We start from the raw sequence: 15,693 nt of genomic DNA on the forward strand, positions 1-15,693 counted from the left end.
TGGAAATCAATGAATATATTGAAAACAGAATGGTGAGAAAACATGGAGGAAATTTTGTAAAACCAGGCTTACAAGAAGTTGTGAATTGGGTAAAAAATGTATGGGACAAAATAACTAATAGTGATGTTTCCAATGCACTTCGAACACGCTACTTAGACAAGAAGTATTCATTTAACGATGACTGCATCGCAAGGCATGAGAGATTCGCACCAATGATTTAACAGGAAATGGATTTGGAAGAATATCAGAATATAATTCAGAATTTTATTCATGAAGATGTGCCAGAAGAAGATAACATGACTGAATAAATTTAAATTTCTGTATTCTGTGTAAAATAAATATTAAAATAAAAATATATAAATATACTTTTATTTTTACTCTCCCCCGAAAATAAGCCCTAGCGCGTATTTTGGGACAAAAAAGAAAGTAAGACAGTGTGTCATTTTCAGAAAAAGACGGTATTTCTGCCATGAAAAAGCATCTCATAAAAAAAACCTCCATTTGTGGAATAACATCACGATGCACGCCACAAATAGAGGAGGAGCTCAGCCAAACACCTAAGATCAGTGTATGCGCCAGTTATTTACTTATAAGAATTTATTTTTTATACAGGGTTACCAAGAAATATTAGTTTGGGGAAAAAGAAATCCAATATTTGTATTTTTTATTTTAGCAAATGGTTTGAAACTGTTTTATGTTCGATCTGACTCACAAAAATGGTACACAAATGGTTCCAAAACGCTCCAAGGAGTAGGAGCAGGAATAGTGTGGCCTAGAGCACACAAATCCCTTACACTAAGTACAGATACAACGATTTTCCATGCGCAGCTCTTTCCCATAATGGAAACAGTGGAAATCATATCCAAAAGAGGGTTCGAAAAAGTAAAAATTAAAATACTTTCGGACAGCCAATCGGTTCTCAAAGCCTTGAATAGCTTCACATTGAAGTCTCAAGTCATAATAGAGTGTAACAATGCACTCAACAAACTGGCGCCTCATAATCAGGTTTCCCTAATTTGGGTACCAAGACATGAGGTACCCAAATAAAAGGTGTTTTTCGGATCACAGCTCTATCTGCTACGATCTGGATCTTAATGTTGATCCACATTAACCGTATAGAAATCCACTAAGAACCAACTGGAAGAGGTTCAAAAACGTAGTACATAAAAGGATAGGACAGATTTCTATCCACCAAATCACTCTTACCGAAAACCTTCAGAGTAGGCTTATAACACTGGAAAAGACATTTAGTAGGGCCTACAAAACGTCCTGCCACATAAAATTTAGCAAAAAAAACTCATCCTCCTTGGTGGAGCAGTGAGCTCTTAAAAAAAAAATCTAGATCAACGATTAACCTCAGCTACTCGACAGGAAATTGGGAATTGTACAGAGAGAGTCGAAGACAGTACAAGGTGGCAATTAGGGCCGCCAAGAAACAGAGCTGGAGGGAGTTTTGTTCGTCAATCAAATCCACCAGGGATTCTGCTGGGCTTAGCCGTGTTCTTTCCAAAGAACATACAATGGCTTCTTGGGTCAAGAAGCCTGATGGTAGTTGGACAGCTACGACAGAGGAATCGCTAGAACTTCTGCTAAACACGCATTTCCCGGGGTGCTGCGTCCACGAAAATGGGAGGGGAAATATCAGGCGGAGCCAATGTAGGTAATCCACAGCATCTTGCAAAAGAAATAATTACAAAGGGGAAAGTTGCATGGGCAAACAAATCTTTTTCACCTTTTAAATCTCCGGGGCCAGATGGGATCATTCCAAAGATTTTACAGGCAACCTTGGACTGTATCCTACCATGGCTAGAGGAAATTTTTAAAGCGTGTTTAAACTAAGGTCATATTCCAGATAGTTAGAAACTAGTCAAGGTCGTCTTCATTCCAAAAGTAGGTAGGAGGGGACATAAATCAGCGTAGGACTATAGGCCAATCAGTCTTTCGTCTTTCCTGTTAAAAACCTTTGAAAGACTTTTGGATATATTGTATATCTCAGAATCTCTTTGGAGAGCTCTGGTACATCAACTGCACAAAATGCATACCTTAAAGACAAATGTACGGAGACAGCGCTTCACGAGGTAATCCGAACAATACCATGGCGGCATTCTTGGATATAAAGGGTGATTAAATTTCAAGAGCCGATGTTGAATGTGAACCACACCTAAACGTCAAGTTTTTTTCTGCATTTCATTTGACATTTTTTAATTTCAGACTAACTCAATTTGAGCTATGGAAAGATACACAATCGAGCAACGCGTTAAAGTTATTCAAGCTTATTATGAAAACGGGCGTTCAAATCAAAATGCATATCGCGCACTTCATCTTCAGTGATGAGGCACATTTTCACCTCAGTGGATTCGTCAATAAGCAGAATTTCCGCATTTGGGCAAATGATAATCCAAGAGTGATTGCCGCAAAACCAATGCACTCACAAAGAGTGACTGTTTGGAGCGGTTTATGGGCCAAAATGAGACCGGTCAGGCAGTTACTGTGAATAGTGTTCGCTATCGTGTGATGATAACGAACTTTTTATGGCCCGGATGTGGACGATATGTGGTTTCAACAGGACGGTGCCACTTGTCACACAGCTAACGAAACAACGGCTCTTTTGCGCGAAAAATTTGATGGCCGAATAATCTCACGTCGCGGCGATGTCAATTGGCCGCCAAAATCATGTGATTTGACACCGTTGGACTTCTTTCTTTGGGGTAATTTGAAAGAAAAGGTGTACGTCGATAAGCCAGCAACAATTCAAGAGCTAAAGGATGAGATAATTCGGCACATTAACGGCATAGAACCTCAATTATGCCTCAGCGTCATCGAAAATTTTGACCATCGGATGGAAGTGTGGCGCCGAGGCCGCGGCGGCCATTTGGCCGATATTTTGTTCCATACGTAATTGAGCCATACCAATATTATCATAATAAAGAGAAATGACAATAATTTCCTAAAAAAATTGTATTTTATTCAAAATCAACACCGGCCCTTAAAACTTAACCACCCTTTAGGAAGCGCCTTTAACAATGTTAGTACAGGGGCGTTGATAGATTTAGAGGTGGGCAATGGCATTAGTAACTGGGTCATCTCTATGCGTAGTCATGCGGTAAATAATCGTTAAACAAGTTGATAACGAGGATGTGGCAACAAAATGGTGCGGAAGAGTTAATTGGATTCTGGAAGGGTCACCACTTTAACCAACCAACCCCAGGATTCTTTAGCACTCGATCTGGTGTATAAAGGCTTTAGCCTAAACCGTACAACCATTACCTTTACCATCCTGCTTAAAAAAACTTATCTTATTTAATTTTTTGTTTATTCATGGCCACAATCGCTCATTGTAGGACTAGATTTTCGACGTGCATCTCCAAGTGAAAAGAAATCATGAAACGTAAGTAGTTTTTTTCTTTTTATTTCAATCTTTGATTTACTATTTTTTTTATAATAATAGTATTGATAATTTAATTTAGTTTATCCAGTGTCCTTTCATTATATGTATATGTATAATGCACACATTTCGTCCATAAGCTGATTTAAATACAAGTATTGTACATACGTATGTATGTCTGTGTGTGTGTATGTCAATGTGAAATTTTTCACTTCAAGCCTTAAACCACCCTAAATTTAGTAATATTTGGATTATAAATCATTAAGTCAAATCGAATAAATCAATTACATACACATACATATGTAAATTTATGATTGGGCACACATACACATGTACACGTGTAACTGCATGAGTATATGCCTTAGTTTGTTGGTTATTAGAGTACAATGTTTTTTTTTGTTGTTTTTTTTTCATACTTTAAAACTGAAGTAAATTGTTAAGTATATTTAAAAAGTACTACACGTTAATGCGTTCTAGAGCAGCATTAAATATGCATTATTAGTTTTATTAATTTTTGTTTTTTTTGCGCTCTTTTATATTTTAACAAATTGTTTAACTTTTCAAATTTAAAATTTATTTATATATAATAATTCATTTAATGTTTTTTTTTATAGTAACTCAGTTAATATGGCTATCAACAAAACAATTATGTAAATTAGCAGATTTTTTCATTAATACTTAATATATTTTCTATTATAGAAAAAAATTATGAAATACTTTTGCATGTAGATGTTTGAGTGTAAGAAGAAACAAAAAAGAAACAAAAAAATGTTCACGTATTAGTTTTAATGTTGACTCCCACGCAGCCGCGCTAAGAAATTGCAAACCCTTTTTCGTCATTTGCGGTAACTTAAAGTAAGGCGTATAGAGAATGGGCGCTAACTTAGCACACATCGCTACTGTTGTTGTTTTTTTTTACTTGCATATGAAGATTAAAAAGAAAACACATTTGCCTATCTGTGGACTTTTGACAGAACATCTAAAGTCAACTTTGCGCTTTCTACCTAACAAGCATTAATCACTTAGTTTTAATGCAAAATTTAAGCAAGCAGAGTTGGAATTCATTTTTCTATTAAGGCACCTTTCTGATCTAGAATTTCGAAAAAATCGATTCTTTTTTCATGTTTGATAGTTTATACTTTCAAAAATATACTTGCAAATTTTTATATTGAAATTCGTTGTAGTTTAGATGTTACAGTCCTTAAAACGAGACCGGTTTGGAGTACGACGCCCAGGTATAAGCGCGTTAACCGCTCGAAACTATTTTTTCCGAGTTGGCGTTGGTAATTTCTCAAAAAGTGCTGAACCTATTGATTGGAATTTTTAATATGTTATTGAGTAGGCTTGTGGCTCTCGCGGGTATTGCGGAATTATTTTTTTATAATCAATTTTTCTATTTTTTTTAAGAGCGAGAACGTGAAAAGAATCCTTTTTTTTTTGTTTTTCCAATAAACAGATAAAATATGTAGAAAATTATTTTGGTTTTTGTAAATCTGCTACCCACCATAGCGACACATCTCCTGATGAATAATCGATTTTTTTTTTTTTTCAGACGTACTTAAGCAGCCCAATCAGTTACGCCAGTGGCATGTGTTACGTCGGGAGAAGCAATTTTTTTATTATTGTCATTGAAAAAAAATTTTTTTTTTTTTGGATATAAAAATTTGATCTAATGAATAAAAATGTTTTTCAATTGATATCGCTTGTTTTTCTTCAATTTTCAACGCCTCAAATTTTCACGTCTCTAGACCAGAAAAATGCCTTAATATTTATTATTTTTCTATTAATATTTATAATAATTTTAATAAAAAAAAACGAATTCAAATGCAACTCAAACTAATTGAATTTTGATATAAGCACGAAGGAGTTAAAGTCACATAAGTTGGGCTGGCAAAAGTCAAAAGACAAGTACTGCGAATTTCGCGGAGTGATGTATGTAGCTTAGATTTTGAAGTTGCTTTGCCTTTTGAAATATTTTCTTAAAAAAAAGGGATTTAGGATTTAATTAAACGAATTGCACCTTCGATTCATCGAAAATTTGGATAGCCTTTTGCCGGTTTACATGCCTGGGGAGCCAGTTTCCCATTTCTATGCTTATACTCGCTTGTCCAGCACATCTGTAGAACTTTGACGAAAGGACTTGGCACTTTTTGCCTATGAGGCACGAAATTGCCGGGAGCTAATGAGATGCTAGCGGGGTGAAAGAAACAACTGGCGCGCTTTGTTAAGGGCTTAGGAATAGTCAAAATTCTCAAAAAATTGGACTTTTTTGCATTTTTTTCAAGTGTAATATCTTAAAAATATTGGGTGAAAATTTGAAGTGAATCCGAAAAATACTTTTTGAGTTATTCAGCAATTAACAAAGGGTGCTCGAGAGTTCGATAGCAAAACTTTAAATGCGTTTTTCTCAAAACTATGTTTTTTGAACTGATGATCACTGTAACTTTAAAACCGTTTGGTAGATTTCAATAAAATTTCACTGCTTTTGAAAAGCATAAAAAACTCGTGCCTGATCGAAGATTTTTTTTTTTAATTTCGATTTTTTTAAGCAATTAATTGGCGATTGACTAGCAAAAAAAAAAATATTGAAAATTATCATTTGTTGAGCTAGAAAAGCAAATCAAACTTAACCCTCCGTTGCACACCTTTTTTAAAACCGTCGATTGGGCGGCACTCGAGTCTGTCCATTTTTTCGTCCTGTTGGCGGATCTTTTTTAAAAGTTTATATACATAAACTGATAGAAAATTAAACTTTAGAAAGCTACTTGAAAGCTCCTGGAAAGAAAAACAAATTGGTATAGATACGAAGCGTTCAACGCATACAATGCAGACTTTTTCTTTTTTTAGAAAAAAAAAGGAAAAAAGAATCCAAATTCTAGTGAGTTCCGGCCTTCCGCTCTTTAGCTATCGTCCTCGTCCAGCGACTGGAAACGAAAAAGAAAAAACGAATCCAAATTCTAGTGAGTTGCGGCCTTCCGCTCTCTAGCTATCGTCCTCGTCCACCGCAGTTGGCTCATGAATGCGCTGCAATCGAGCACCACGTCTAACCTCCTCAAAAGCTGGCTCATTTTTCTTTTTTCGTAGCTCTTCTGGCATAATTATGAGTGCGTTCTGGATACTGCAGCAGCTTAAATACATAACTATCCAGAAGCGCGACCGACATATTTAACACTGGAGCAGCATGTGAAGGCAGCTGCTATGAAGCTGCGCCTCACAAGTGTACTGAAACTATGGTATGTACTCAACTAACAATTCTCTCCCTTTGGTGCCACACCGACGAAGTAACTACTTTCTTGGGGAGCAACAATAAGCGCTAATATTGGGAACTCCAAGAAAAAGCTGATTGATTTTTGCTTAGTTTAATAAAGTTGTATTCTGAATGAAATTTTAGCATATCGAATTTCTGAAAAATATTCCTATATTCGGGGATCAACAATTACGGCTATTGCTGATACCGGCGACAGCGACAACTGGCAGTCAACAATCGGTTCTACGTCACCAGAACGACTCGAATCTCAATACGCCCAAGAATTGCCAATTTAGCAGCAACCTCCAAAACAATATTTTGGGTACCTTTTATGTTGTTACAACAAATCGGCTTTAGTAAGCTGCTGCAACAATAAAGCGAGTTAAGTTGTTATCTCAATAAAAGTCTACAGATTTGTATGCACAATTTTACCCCATCAGCGGCTAGCAAAAAAAATTAAAATTTTCTAACCATCCCTAAAATGCACACTTTGTTCGAATATTCACATAATTTTCAAAGCATTGGGTAATTACAGCTGCCCATTTAAGCTAACAGAAACGGTTAGAAAAATCTTTTTTGCAAGTGCAGTTTAGAAAAGTAGATTTTTCGCGCTTGTTATTAAAACATTTCTGCCACTTTTAAATATTGGGTTGTCCGGAAAGTAATTGCCGATTTTACATATAGACGGCGTTGATAATGAAGAGCTTGTGACCATTTATTTTAATTGTTTCTTTTGACAGTTATTAGCTGTCACTTTTAGCTTGCTTTACAAAAAAAGTGCGCGTAATTCTTTTTATATTTGTTTGCTTGACGTCAATTTTAATATGGAGGCCACAAAAGAGCATTTTCGTCATATTTTACTTTATTATTTCCATAAAGGAAAAAGCGCAAAGAAAGTTGCTAAAAAGTTGCGTGATTTATATGATGATAAAGCCTTAAAAGAAAGGGTCTAAATTGGTTTATCAAATTCCGTTCCGGACATTTTTCACTTAAAGATGAGCCACGTTCAGGTCGGCAACTGTGAACAGTCTATCAAGACATTACCCAGGCTTTAATCGAATTGGATCGTCATGTAACTTTGCGTGAGATTAGATAGAAGTATAATATACCAAAATCAACCGTTCATGAGCATATAAAGAGTATCTTGAACTAGTAAAAAAGCTTGATATTTGGGATACCACAGGAATTGAAAGAAATTCATTTAACAAACCGAATCAACACTTGTGATATGCATCTTAAACGTAATGAAGTCGATCCATTTTTGAAGCGGCTTTACACTGGTGATGAAAACTGGATTGTTTACAATCGTAACGTCAATCGAAAAGATCATGGTCCAAGCATGATGAAGCGCCGCAAACCACTACAAAGGCTGATATTCACCAAAAGAAGCTGTCAGTTTGGCTGAACTGGAAGAGTGTGGTATATTTTGAGCTGCTTCAGAGGAGCCAAACGATTAATTCGGCTGTTTACTGCCAACAATTGGACAAATTGAATACAGCCATCAACGAGAAGCGACCAGAATTGATCAATCGTAAAGGTGTCATATTTCATCAGGACAACGCTAGACCGCATAAATCTTTAGTCACTTGTGCTTGGCTGGGAACTTTTGATGCATTCACCATATATAGCCCAAACCGTGCACCGTCAGACTACCATTTGTTTCGGTCTTTGCAAAACTCCTTAAATGGTGAAACTTTCGGCAATTACGAGGCTATAAAATCGCACTTGGTGCAGGTTTTTGCAAATAAAGGCCAGAAGTTTTATCAGCGCGGAATAATGAATTTGCCGGAAAGATGGCAAAAGGTTATTGAACAAAATGAATAATATATATAATTGATTAAAGTTCATTCTAAGTTTTAATAAAAATGTATTTACTTTCTTCTAAAAAAATCGGCAATTTCTTTCCGGACAACCCAATATTTCCAACAAAAAAAATCTCATAAATTCGTTATAAATAAATGTTTTGCTTAAGCGCTTAATTTCTTGTAGGGCAATGCAAATGCAACTCTACGCATATTCCGCCTCCTATAAAGGTCCAGCTTATCAGCGCAAGTTTTAACTGGCTTACCAGCTGAATTACATTTAAACGTTTAGTGTTTATGCTAAATGTGTCAAAACTACATTAAGTAAGCACTGAAAGACTGAGCCACAGTATGTATTATTTTTATACTACCACTTTTTCATTTTTGAGGAGCTTTCACGCCTTTCTTTCCCCCATATCGTTTTTACGCCACGCCACATCTGCCCATCAACATCAGATTCTCATGCGCTTAGCTGTGAGAAGTGAGATTTCGAGATGCCAAAATATATATATATATACATATATGTACATGTGCCACCGCTTACCTTAATTCCGCAATAACCAACATCCATCCATCCTCATTACTCAACTAAGTATGCGTACCAATAAGGAAAATACGTCTTTCGTAAAGTTTTCATAAATAATTGTATGAGTATAAGTGAAGAGTGATTTCCTCGTTCGTTTTGTTTTCACAATGTTTTTCTTACTTATAGTTTTTTTTTAGCTTTTAAACAATTATTTAGTTTTTAATATCGATTTTTTTTTTTTTGTAAATAGTAAAAAGTGAATGTACCGAATCAGCGTAAAATACATAGGCATTTACAACTACATACGCAATTTAATATGTTTGTATGTATGCGCGTACATTTAACAATTAAGGCGCTGGCCCAATGTGCGCTTGCTTTGCTAGCGCAACTGTCAAAGAAATATATATTTTTTTATTTATAATACAAATATTATTTTACAATTAAGAAAAGAGGCGCACTAGCTGCCAGGGCTCATTTAAATATACTTTAATGTACGGAGAGTTGCTTAAATGGCAGTTTTTTCACGCGCTTGAAGCGCTTTGAAGTTTCGCATAGCGCAAATTTCTATTCACAGCGCAGCAGGTGGCCTTTGACAGTTTAATTTTAATTTTAATTTAACGCTCACAGCATTCAAAGCTACCATTTGCATATGACAGCTTTCAAAGTTAACCAAAGTTAAGCCCAGCGCGCAAAGTTAGTCAAGCAAGCTTGCATTCGGCCCACAATTTTACGCATTTTGAAACGAGACACAGCGGCGCACTTTTCTGATGCAGTTGCACCGCTGCTGATACTCGCTTAGAACAAATTTTAAACGTTCAAAATAATAATAAATCAGCTAAATTGAAAAAAAAGCAACAAAGCTATGTAAATTAAGCTTTTGCCATTAAAATAGGAAAATAATAGTAATAATAATAAGATAATACAATAATAATAAAATATAATAAAAGTACATACAAAAAAGTAGTTGTTGTAGCAGAAGTGGCAGTCGGTCCAAGTCTAGACCAACACTCACTTAGACAAGTAGTTGTAGGTTTGCAACACTTTACGCTTAGTACTTAGTACAATTTTTGAATATTTTGAATATATTGCATGTGTTTATATGTAAATATGTGTGTGTATCCACGTAGGTGAATTACATGAATTTCGATATGTTTACTCAGTTATTGCCCAACATTATCGCTCCGTTATTAGCTGCCACGTTCACGTTTGCTTAGTTATTTTTTTGATAAATACAAGTAGAAAAATTCGCAGCTCGTTTGGTTGTATTCTCCTGCATTCAAGATGTCGTCGCTGTCGCTGTCGCCGTGGCTGTTGAACCACCTCCAATTCGTTTTGGCGATGAAGTCAGCACTTTTTCCTTCTGTTTGCCCTGCTCATCTTGGAAGAAGATCTTCGTTATTACAATATCGCCCGTACTAAGAGTTTGTGATGCTGCGTCGACCAATTTCAAAGCCTTCTTCTCATTGGTCACTAAACGCATAGTTGGCGTAATGCTGCGTTCACAGTTACAGTTACAATTTTTAGCACTAAAATTAGAAACAAATTTAAATGTTTATTTGGTTTAATTTCAGTGTGTGTTTAAGTACTAACTTTTTGATCTTCTCGCGTACAATTTGTACATTATCGGTAGCGGATATGTTTGATCCCAATAGATCCTGCGCTGTATTGGAAGTTATGATCTGCAATTAGATGATAGAAAGGTAATAAAGTTTATTTATATAAGTGCATATCTGATTTGCGGTGTGCGTCTTCATGTTATTTCTCAAACAGAGAGACCAGATATCGGTGGAAACGACCAAGGCAATGGTAATATGCAAGCAGCCAAGAAGATGCAAGCTAGCGGTTAACAATAAGATAATGGAAAAAGTTATAGAGTTCACATATCTGGGTTCATAAATTTCTAGCAGTAAAGATCTAAGGAAAGAAGTGAAGACAGCGGCAAACAAAGCAGCAACTCTATGTAGCTGCCTAAGATCGGCGATATGGAAAGAACCGATTCTAACGTATGCGGCGAAAACAAGAATAGACACTTACATAATCCAGCAGTTGATGTTGTTGTTGTTGTAGCAGTAATACAAGCCCTGTCAGTGTAGTGTATATCACCGGTCGTCTTTCACTAACTCATTTAAAGGTAGGCCCAGGAAACCTGTTTCGACAGGTTAGGTCCAGAGGGAGAGGCGTGTTAGATGAGTGGGTTTAGAGGGGCATGTGAAAAGGTGGTTAGTGCCGTGCGTGGTGGCTTCACATTTCGGACATATCGCACCCTAAATACAAAAGGGTCACAACTCAAAATGAGCAGAAGCTCAAATATGAACGAGACGTTATCAATAAAACGGTCCGCGGATGACATATGGCAAAAAAAATTTTTTTCTTTTTTGGTAGGACTGTTATAAGCTTACATGGCAAATTTCAGCGTGATATGTCACATAGTTTGTTTTCTGTGCTACTGTAAACAAGTCAAGCTCGAGTGTGGAAAATTTTGAGTTGTGCCCCTTTTGTATTTAGGGTGCGATATGTTTAGTATGTCGGGGTCAATTCTGGATAAGTAGGAGTTTTTAGTCTGCTACAGTAACCAGAACGTAATTATGCCAGTGTCTCACGCGGAAGCTGGAGCTCTTCATCTACTGTAGGTGGTGGTTGGACTCCGATTACGGCATTCGGTGGTCGGTGGTCGGCAGCGTAAGAAGGTTGGTGATGGTTTCCCGATGAATGTCGTTTATTGTCTGTCTAAACACCGTCTGGTCCAGTAGATGCCTGTTCGTTTTGTCCTGGATCGCGTCGACGTAATTGAGGAGGTGTCTCCTGGTGCCTGGAAGGCGGCTATGGCTCAAGCAGGTGTCTGTAAAGGTTAAACCTGCGGTAGCACCCAAGCAGAAACTGTTTCCTGAGTAGTTTATTGTGCTCCTTTACTGGGACCATCTGTGCCTCGTTGTGAAGGTATTGAAGAGCGGGCATCAGGAGGCAACGCGTCGCTGTCCAAATAGCAGTGTTTTTGCAAGTCTGGAGCTTTATCCACAGCGTGTCGCTAATTCCAGGCGACCAGATAGTCGCAGCATAGTTTAGAACCGGCCAGCCAATTGCCTTAAATGTCGATAGCAACAATTCTTTGTCTTTGCCCCCAGTGCTGCCGGCAAACGATTTGAGGACGTTGTTGCAATTTTGGACTTTAGTGGAAATTGCGGTTGTGTGCGCAAAGAAGGAGAGCAAACTGGGTACACCCAAAATTTTGGGATTGTTAACAGTCGGAATTCGTGGTCATACCTTGCGCAAGCCAGCGACCGACATAAGCAGAATGGCACTGGATGGGAACCCACAAGGATCGCACCAAAAGGGACGCCCTAAAGGATCTTGGCGGCGTAGCCTTAACGAAGAATTTTTAGAAATTGACGAATCTCCCTCATGAACCCAAATTAAGAGCGAAAGCGAGAAGTACTATAGACAACATTATAAAGCATTTGTTTCGGCACAATGCGTCCAAAGACGCCGCTATAGCAACTAATAAAAATAAGGGGAAGAAGAAAAATGTGGAGAAATCATGTTCGCAGAATGCCGAGGGAACGCATATCAAGTATGGCCGTGAACGGCAGAATAATCGGGACTAGACCAGCCCTAGGCGGCTACCAAAGAGATGGCAAGAATGCTGGGCATCCGAATCCACTGGTTTACAGTAAAAATTATCCAAATATTTTATTTTAAACAGGAATTTTCCTAAACAAACGAAGAAGAGGGAGAGGAACCTACGGTTTTATGGCGCCTCCGAACGGCAGTAGGTTTCTTAATAGGAACCTTTTCATGGCAGAAATACACACTAGACTTTGCCAGCCGCAAGGCAACCAATATTAGAAAGATCTTTTTATCATTTGGTGCTTCATGCCCTTAGTGGGTTTCGAACCCGAGCCACACTGAATGGTTATCACACACAAACCAATTCGGCTACAACGAAAGCCATATAGATTTATAAAGGATGATCAGATTGTAGGTACTTTTCCCAATAGGTTTTTTGACAGTTCACGCGCGACTACTGTCAAATGAAGTACATCATTTGCCGGAAATTGAAGACGGCTTGTCATGCAAACTCGTGAAGCAATGGATTTACTGCGTCGTCATTTCGGTTTATCTCTCGTCTCGGACCAGTGGATTGGCCACCAAGATCACACCTTCGGACTTTTTTTTGTGGGGGCATGTAAAGTCTTAATGCTTTGTGGATAAGCCAGCTTCGTTTGAGGCATTTAAAGCGAGCATTACTAAAAATATTCGCGAGTTACCGACCCAAGACCTCCAGCGAGTCATTCAAAATTGGTGCTTACGGATGGCCGAATTACGAATTACGGCGCAGTTGCGGCCAACATTTCAAAGGAATTAAAACTATAAAAAAATAAGGAATTGGCGTTCATACCTCTGTTAAGTGTTTGGCCGAGCTCCTATTCCTAGTTATGCGTCTTGATGTTGTTCCACAAATGGAGGGACCTATAGTTTTAAACCGAACTACGAACGGCAAATAAATTTTATGAAAAGCTTTTTCATGGCAGAAATGGATGTTTGCCTCTGTCGAGGGGCGACCGCTATTAGACGACTTTTTCTATTATTTGATGTTCATGCACGGAGATTCGAACATAGACACTCCCGAATAATAGTGTCGTACCAATCCATTCGGCTACAGGGCCGCCGAAATTATAAAGGTGAATTTTCGTTGTTTTATTCCAATTTAAAATCCGATAACTCTAAAGTGATCATCTTTTATTATGGCCAGAACGAGTTATGAACTACACCGCACTGTGTTTCATTCTTTTACACTCTAAATCTTGCAAACCTGTGCATTTCGCGCTTTATTACATTATATCATTATAACTCTTGGTAGACAGTTTTATGCCGTTATAACAACATCTTGCTACATTATGGCGCTATGAACTGCACCAGCGAGAAAAATAATGATATTTTGAGCATTTCTGTAACACGACAATGAAGCCAAAGGCTTGAAAAATGTCCTTTATCCTAAGTGCCGAATAATTAGCAGTGCTCAACTTGAAGCTAACTTTTTAGGCACCCTTTACATTGCTGGCGTCCTTTCTGATACTCGACATATGGCACCGCTCAGCAAACTAGGTCTCAGATATTGAATAATTTTAAACCAGTGCTTCAAATACTTTCGTCCTTCATAATATCATTCACTAAGTTTATGCAGAATGTGGTAAAACGTACGATGGGCGTAGCTGCTATCTGGAACTACAGCTTTTCAAATTGCATACCAACTCTAACATTCTACAATTGATGTCTTCTGATATCGTGGCAAGTTTATATATATATGTATATATATAATTTGCGCGTACACATTTTTTGGGTGTTTGACCAGAGCTCCTCCTCCTATTTGTGGTGTGCGTCTTGACGTTGTTCCACAAGTGGAGGAACCTACAGTTTCAAGCCAACTCCGAACGGCAGATATTCTGTATGAGGAGCTTTTTCTTGGCAGAAATACACTGGATGCTTTGCCATTGCCTGCCAAGGGGCGCTATCAGAAAATTTTTTTTTTCTTCATTTGGTCTTTCACCGAGATTCGAACCTACGTTCTCCTGAATTCCGAATGGTAGTCAGGCACCAACCCACTCGGCTACGGCGGCCGCCGTGGCAAGTTTAGTTTCACACTTACTTGGTCGTTTGGCATTTGTGTAACAGCCGACAATATCGCTTCCAATTTGTCCAGTTTCACCACCCGATCCATTAACTGATCTGACAAGATTTCATCCATCATTTGCATAGACTCTGCTAAACTGGGTGGCTCAGAGTTGAAGCGTGGCGAAAATGTGCCGGTTAATGAGTTATCTGATGGCACTGAGTCGAGACTTGGGAAGTTATCGTTTTCAGTGGGTTCCTGATCGTCCTCGGAATCACTTTGATCTCTGAAAAACCGGTTTTAATTAATTCAAATTTTTATTTTTATTTTTTCTAAAATACAAAAGATTCTGCATTACCTAGTTTGATTGCCCGCCGATTCCATCTTTTCAAACTTCTTTGCTAATTTATTGTTATTGCGCTTCAAACGGTCTTTCTCCTCCTCGGTCAAGTCCATGTAGCTGCAAGTTGTTTATGAAAAGTAAATGTAAATACCGCAACAAACAACTTTTACTATTTCTTTAGCTCGCCTCTTACCGCAATAAGCGAATTTCGCGATTCGATAGCACTATACTCTTGTTAGACTGCTCCAGTTTCTGCTTGAGGTCAGCCACCTCAGTGGTTACTTTGCGCTGCTTCTTGCGTGTCTTCACCTCATTTGGTTTGATTTGTATGAGTATTTGCTCAGTGCATAGCTCAGAGAAAAGCTGACGATTCTCCGGTTTAATTTGTCTAGAAAATGAAAATGTAACAAATTACACACACACACACATACATTGGATGCGAGAAGGCTTCGTAATTGATTCTGCTTTGGAATTCAAACCAAATGCAGCAGTTTCAGCTGCAGTTACCTCACCTCGCCAGATTGCCGTAGAGTTGATCGTTGATTAAGACTAGCACATCACCGGCCGCATAGAGTAACATATCACGTGACAGTGGCCGCTTGGCCCAATACTTTTGATCGCGGCGGTAAATCTGCTTGAGTTGCTCCTTAATCGGATTAATTGGGGCGTTATACTGTTCGCAGAGTGTATTCAGCGAGATATATTTCGCCTTGTATACCTGTTTGCCCGTCTCCTGATACTGCACAATGGCATACGCGGCCTGAAAAGCATAACAGAAGAAT

The 15,693-nt window shown here is 38.0% G+C and overlaps 1 protein-coding gene across 3 annotated transcripts in view; it reads right to left on the reverse strand.

Moving 5' to 3' along the window:
* Positions 1 to 4,858: 4,858 nt before the first annotated feature.
* Positions 4,859 to 15,693, reverse strand: part of LOC128867389 (uncharacterized) — a 58,134-nt gene continuing 47,299 nt past the window's right edge. For all 3 annotated transcript variants that reach the window (XM_054108555.1, XM_054108557.1, XM_054108556.1), the window contains exons 5-10: positions 15,424 to 15,671; positions 15,105 to 15,299; positions 14,927 to 15,028; positions 14,605 to 14,854; positions 10,551 to 10,639; positions 4,859 to 10,486 (exon numbers count right to left, since the gene is read on the reverse strand). In XM_054108555.1, the coding sequence (XP_053964530.1) occupies positions 10,237 to 10,486; positions 10,551 to 10,639; positions 14,605 to 14,854; positions 14,927 to 15,028; positions 15,105 to 15,299; positions 15,424 to 15,671 (1,134 nt within the window). In that variant the 3' untranslated portion in view covers positions 4,859 to 10,236. The remainder of the gene's footprint in view (positions 10,487 to 10,550; positions 10,640 to 14,604; positions 14,855 to 14,926; positions 15,029 to 15,104; positions 15,300 to 15,423; positions 15,672 to 15,693) is intronic.

Source organism: Anastrepha ludens, chromosome 6 (assembly GCF_028408465.1).
Source record: "Anastrepha ludens isolate Willacy chromosome 6, idAnaLude1.1, whole genome shotgun sequence".
In the NCBI taxonomy this organism is placed as follows: Eukaryota; Metazoa; Arthropoda; class Insecta; order Diptera; family Tephritidae; genus Anastrepha; species Anastrepha ludens.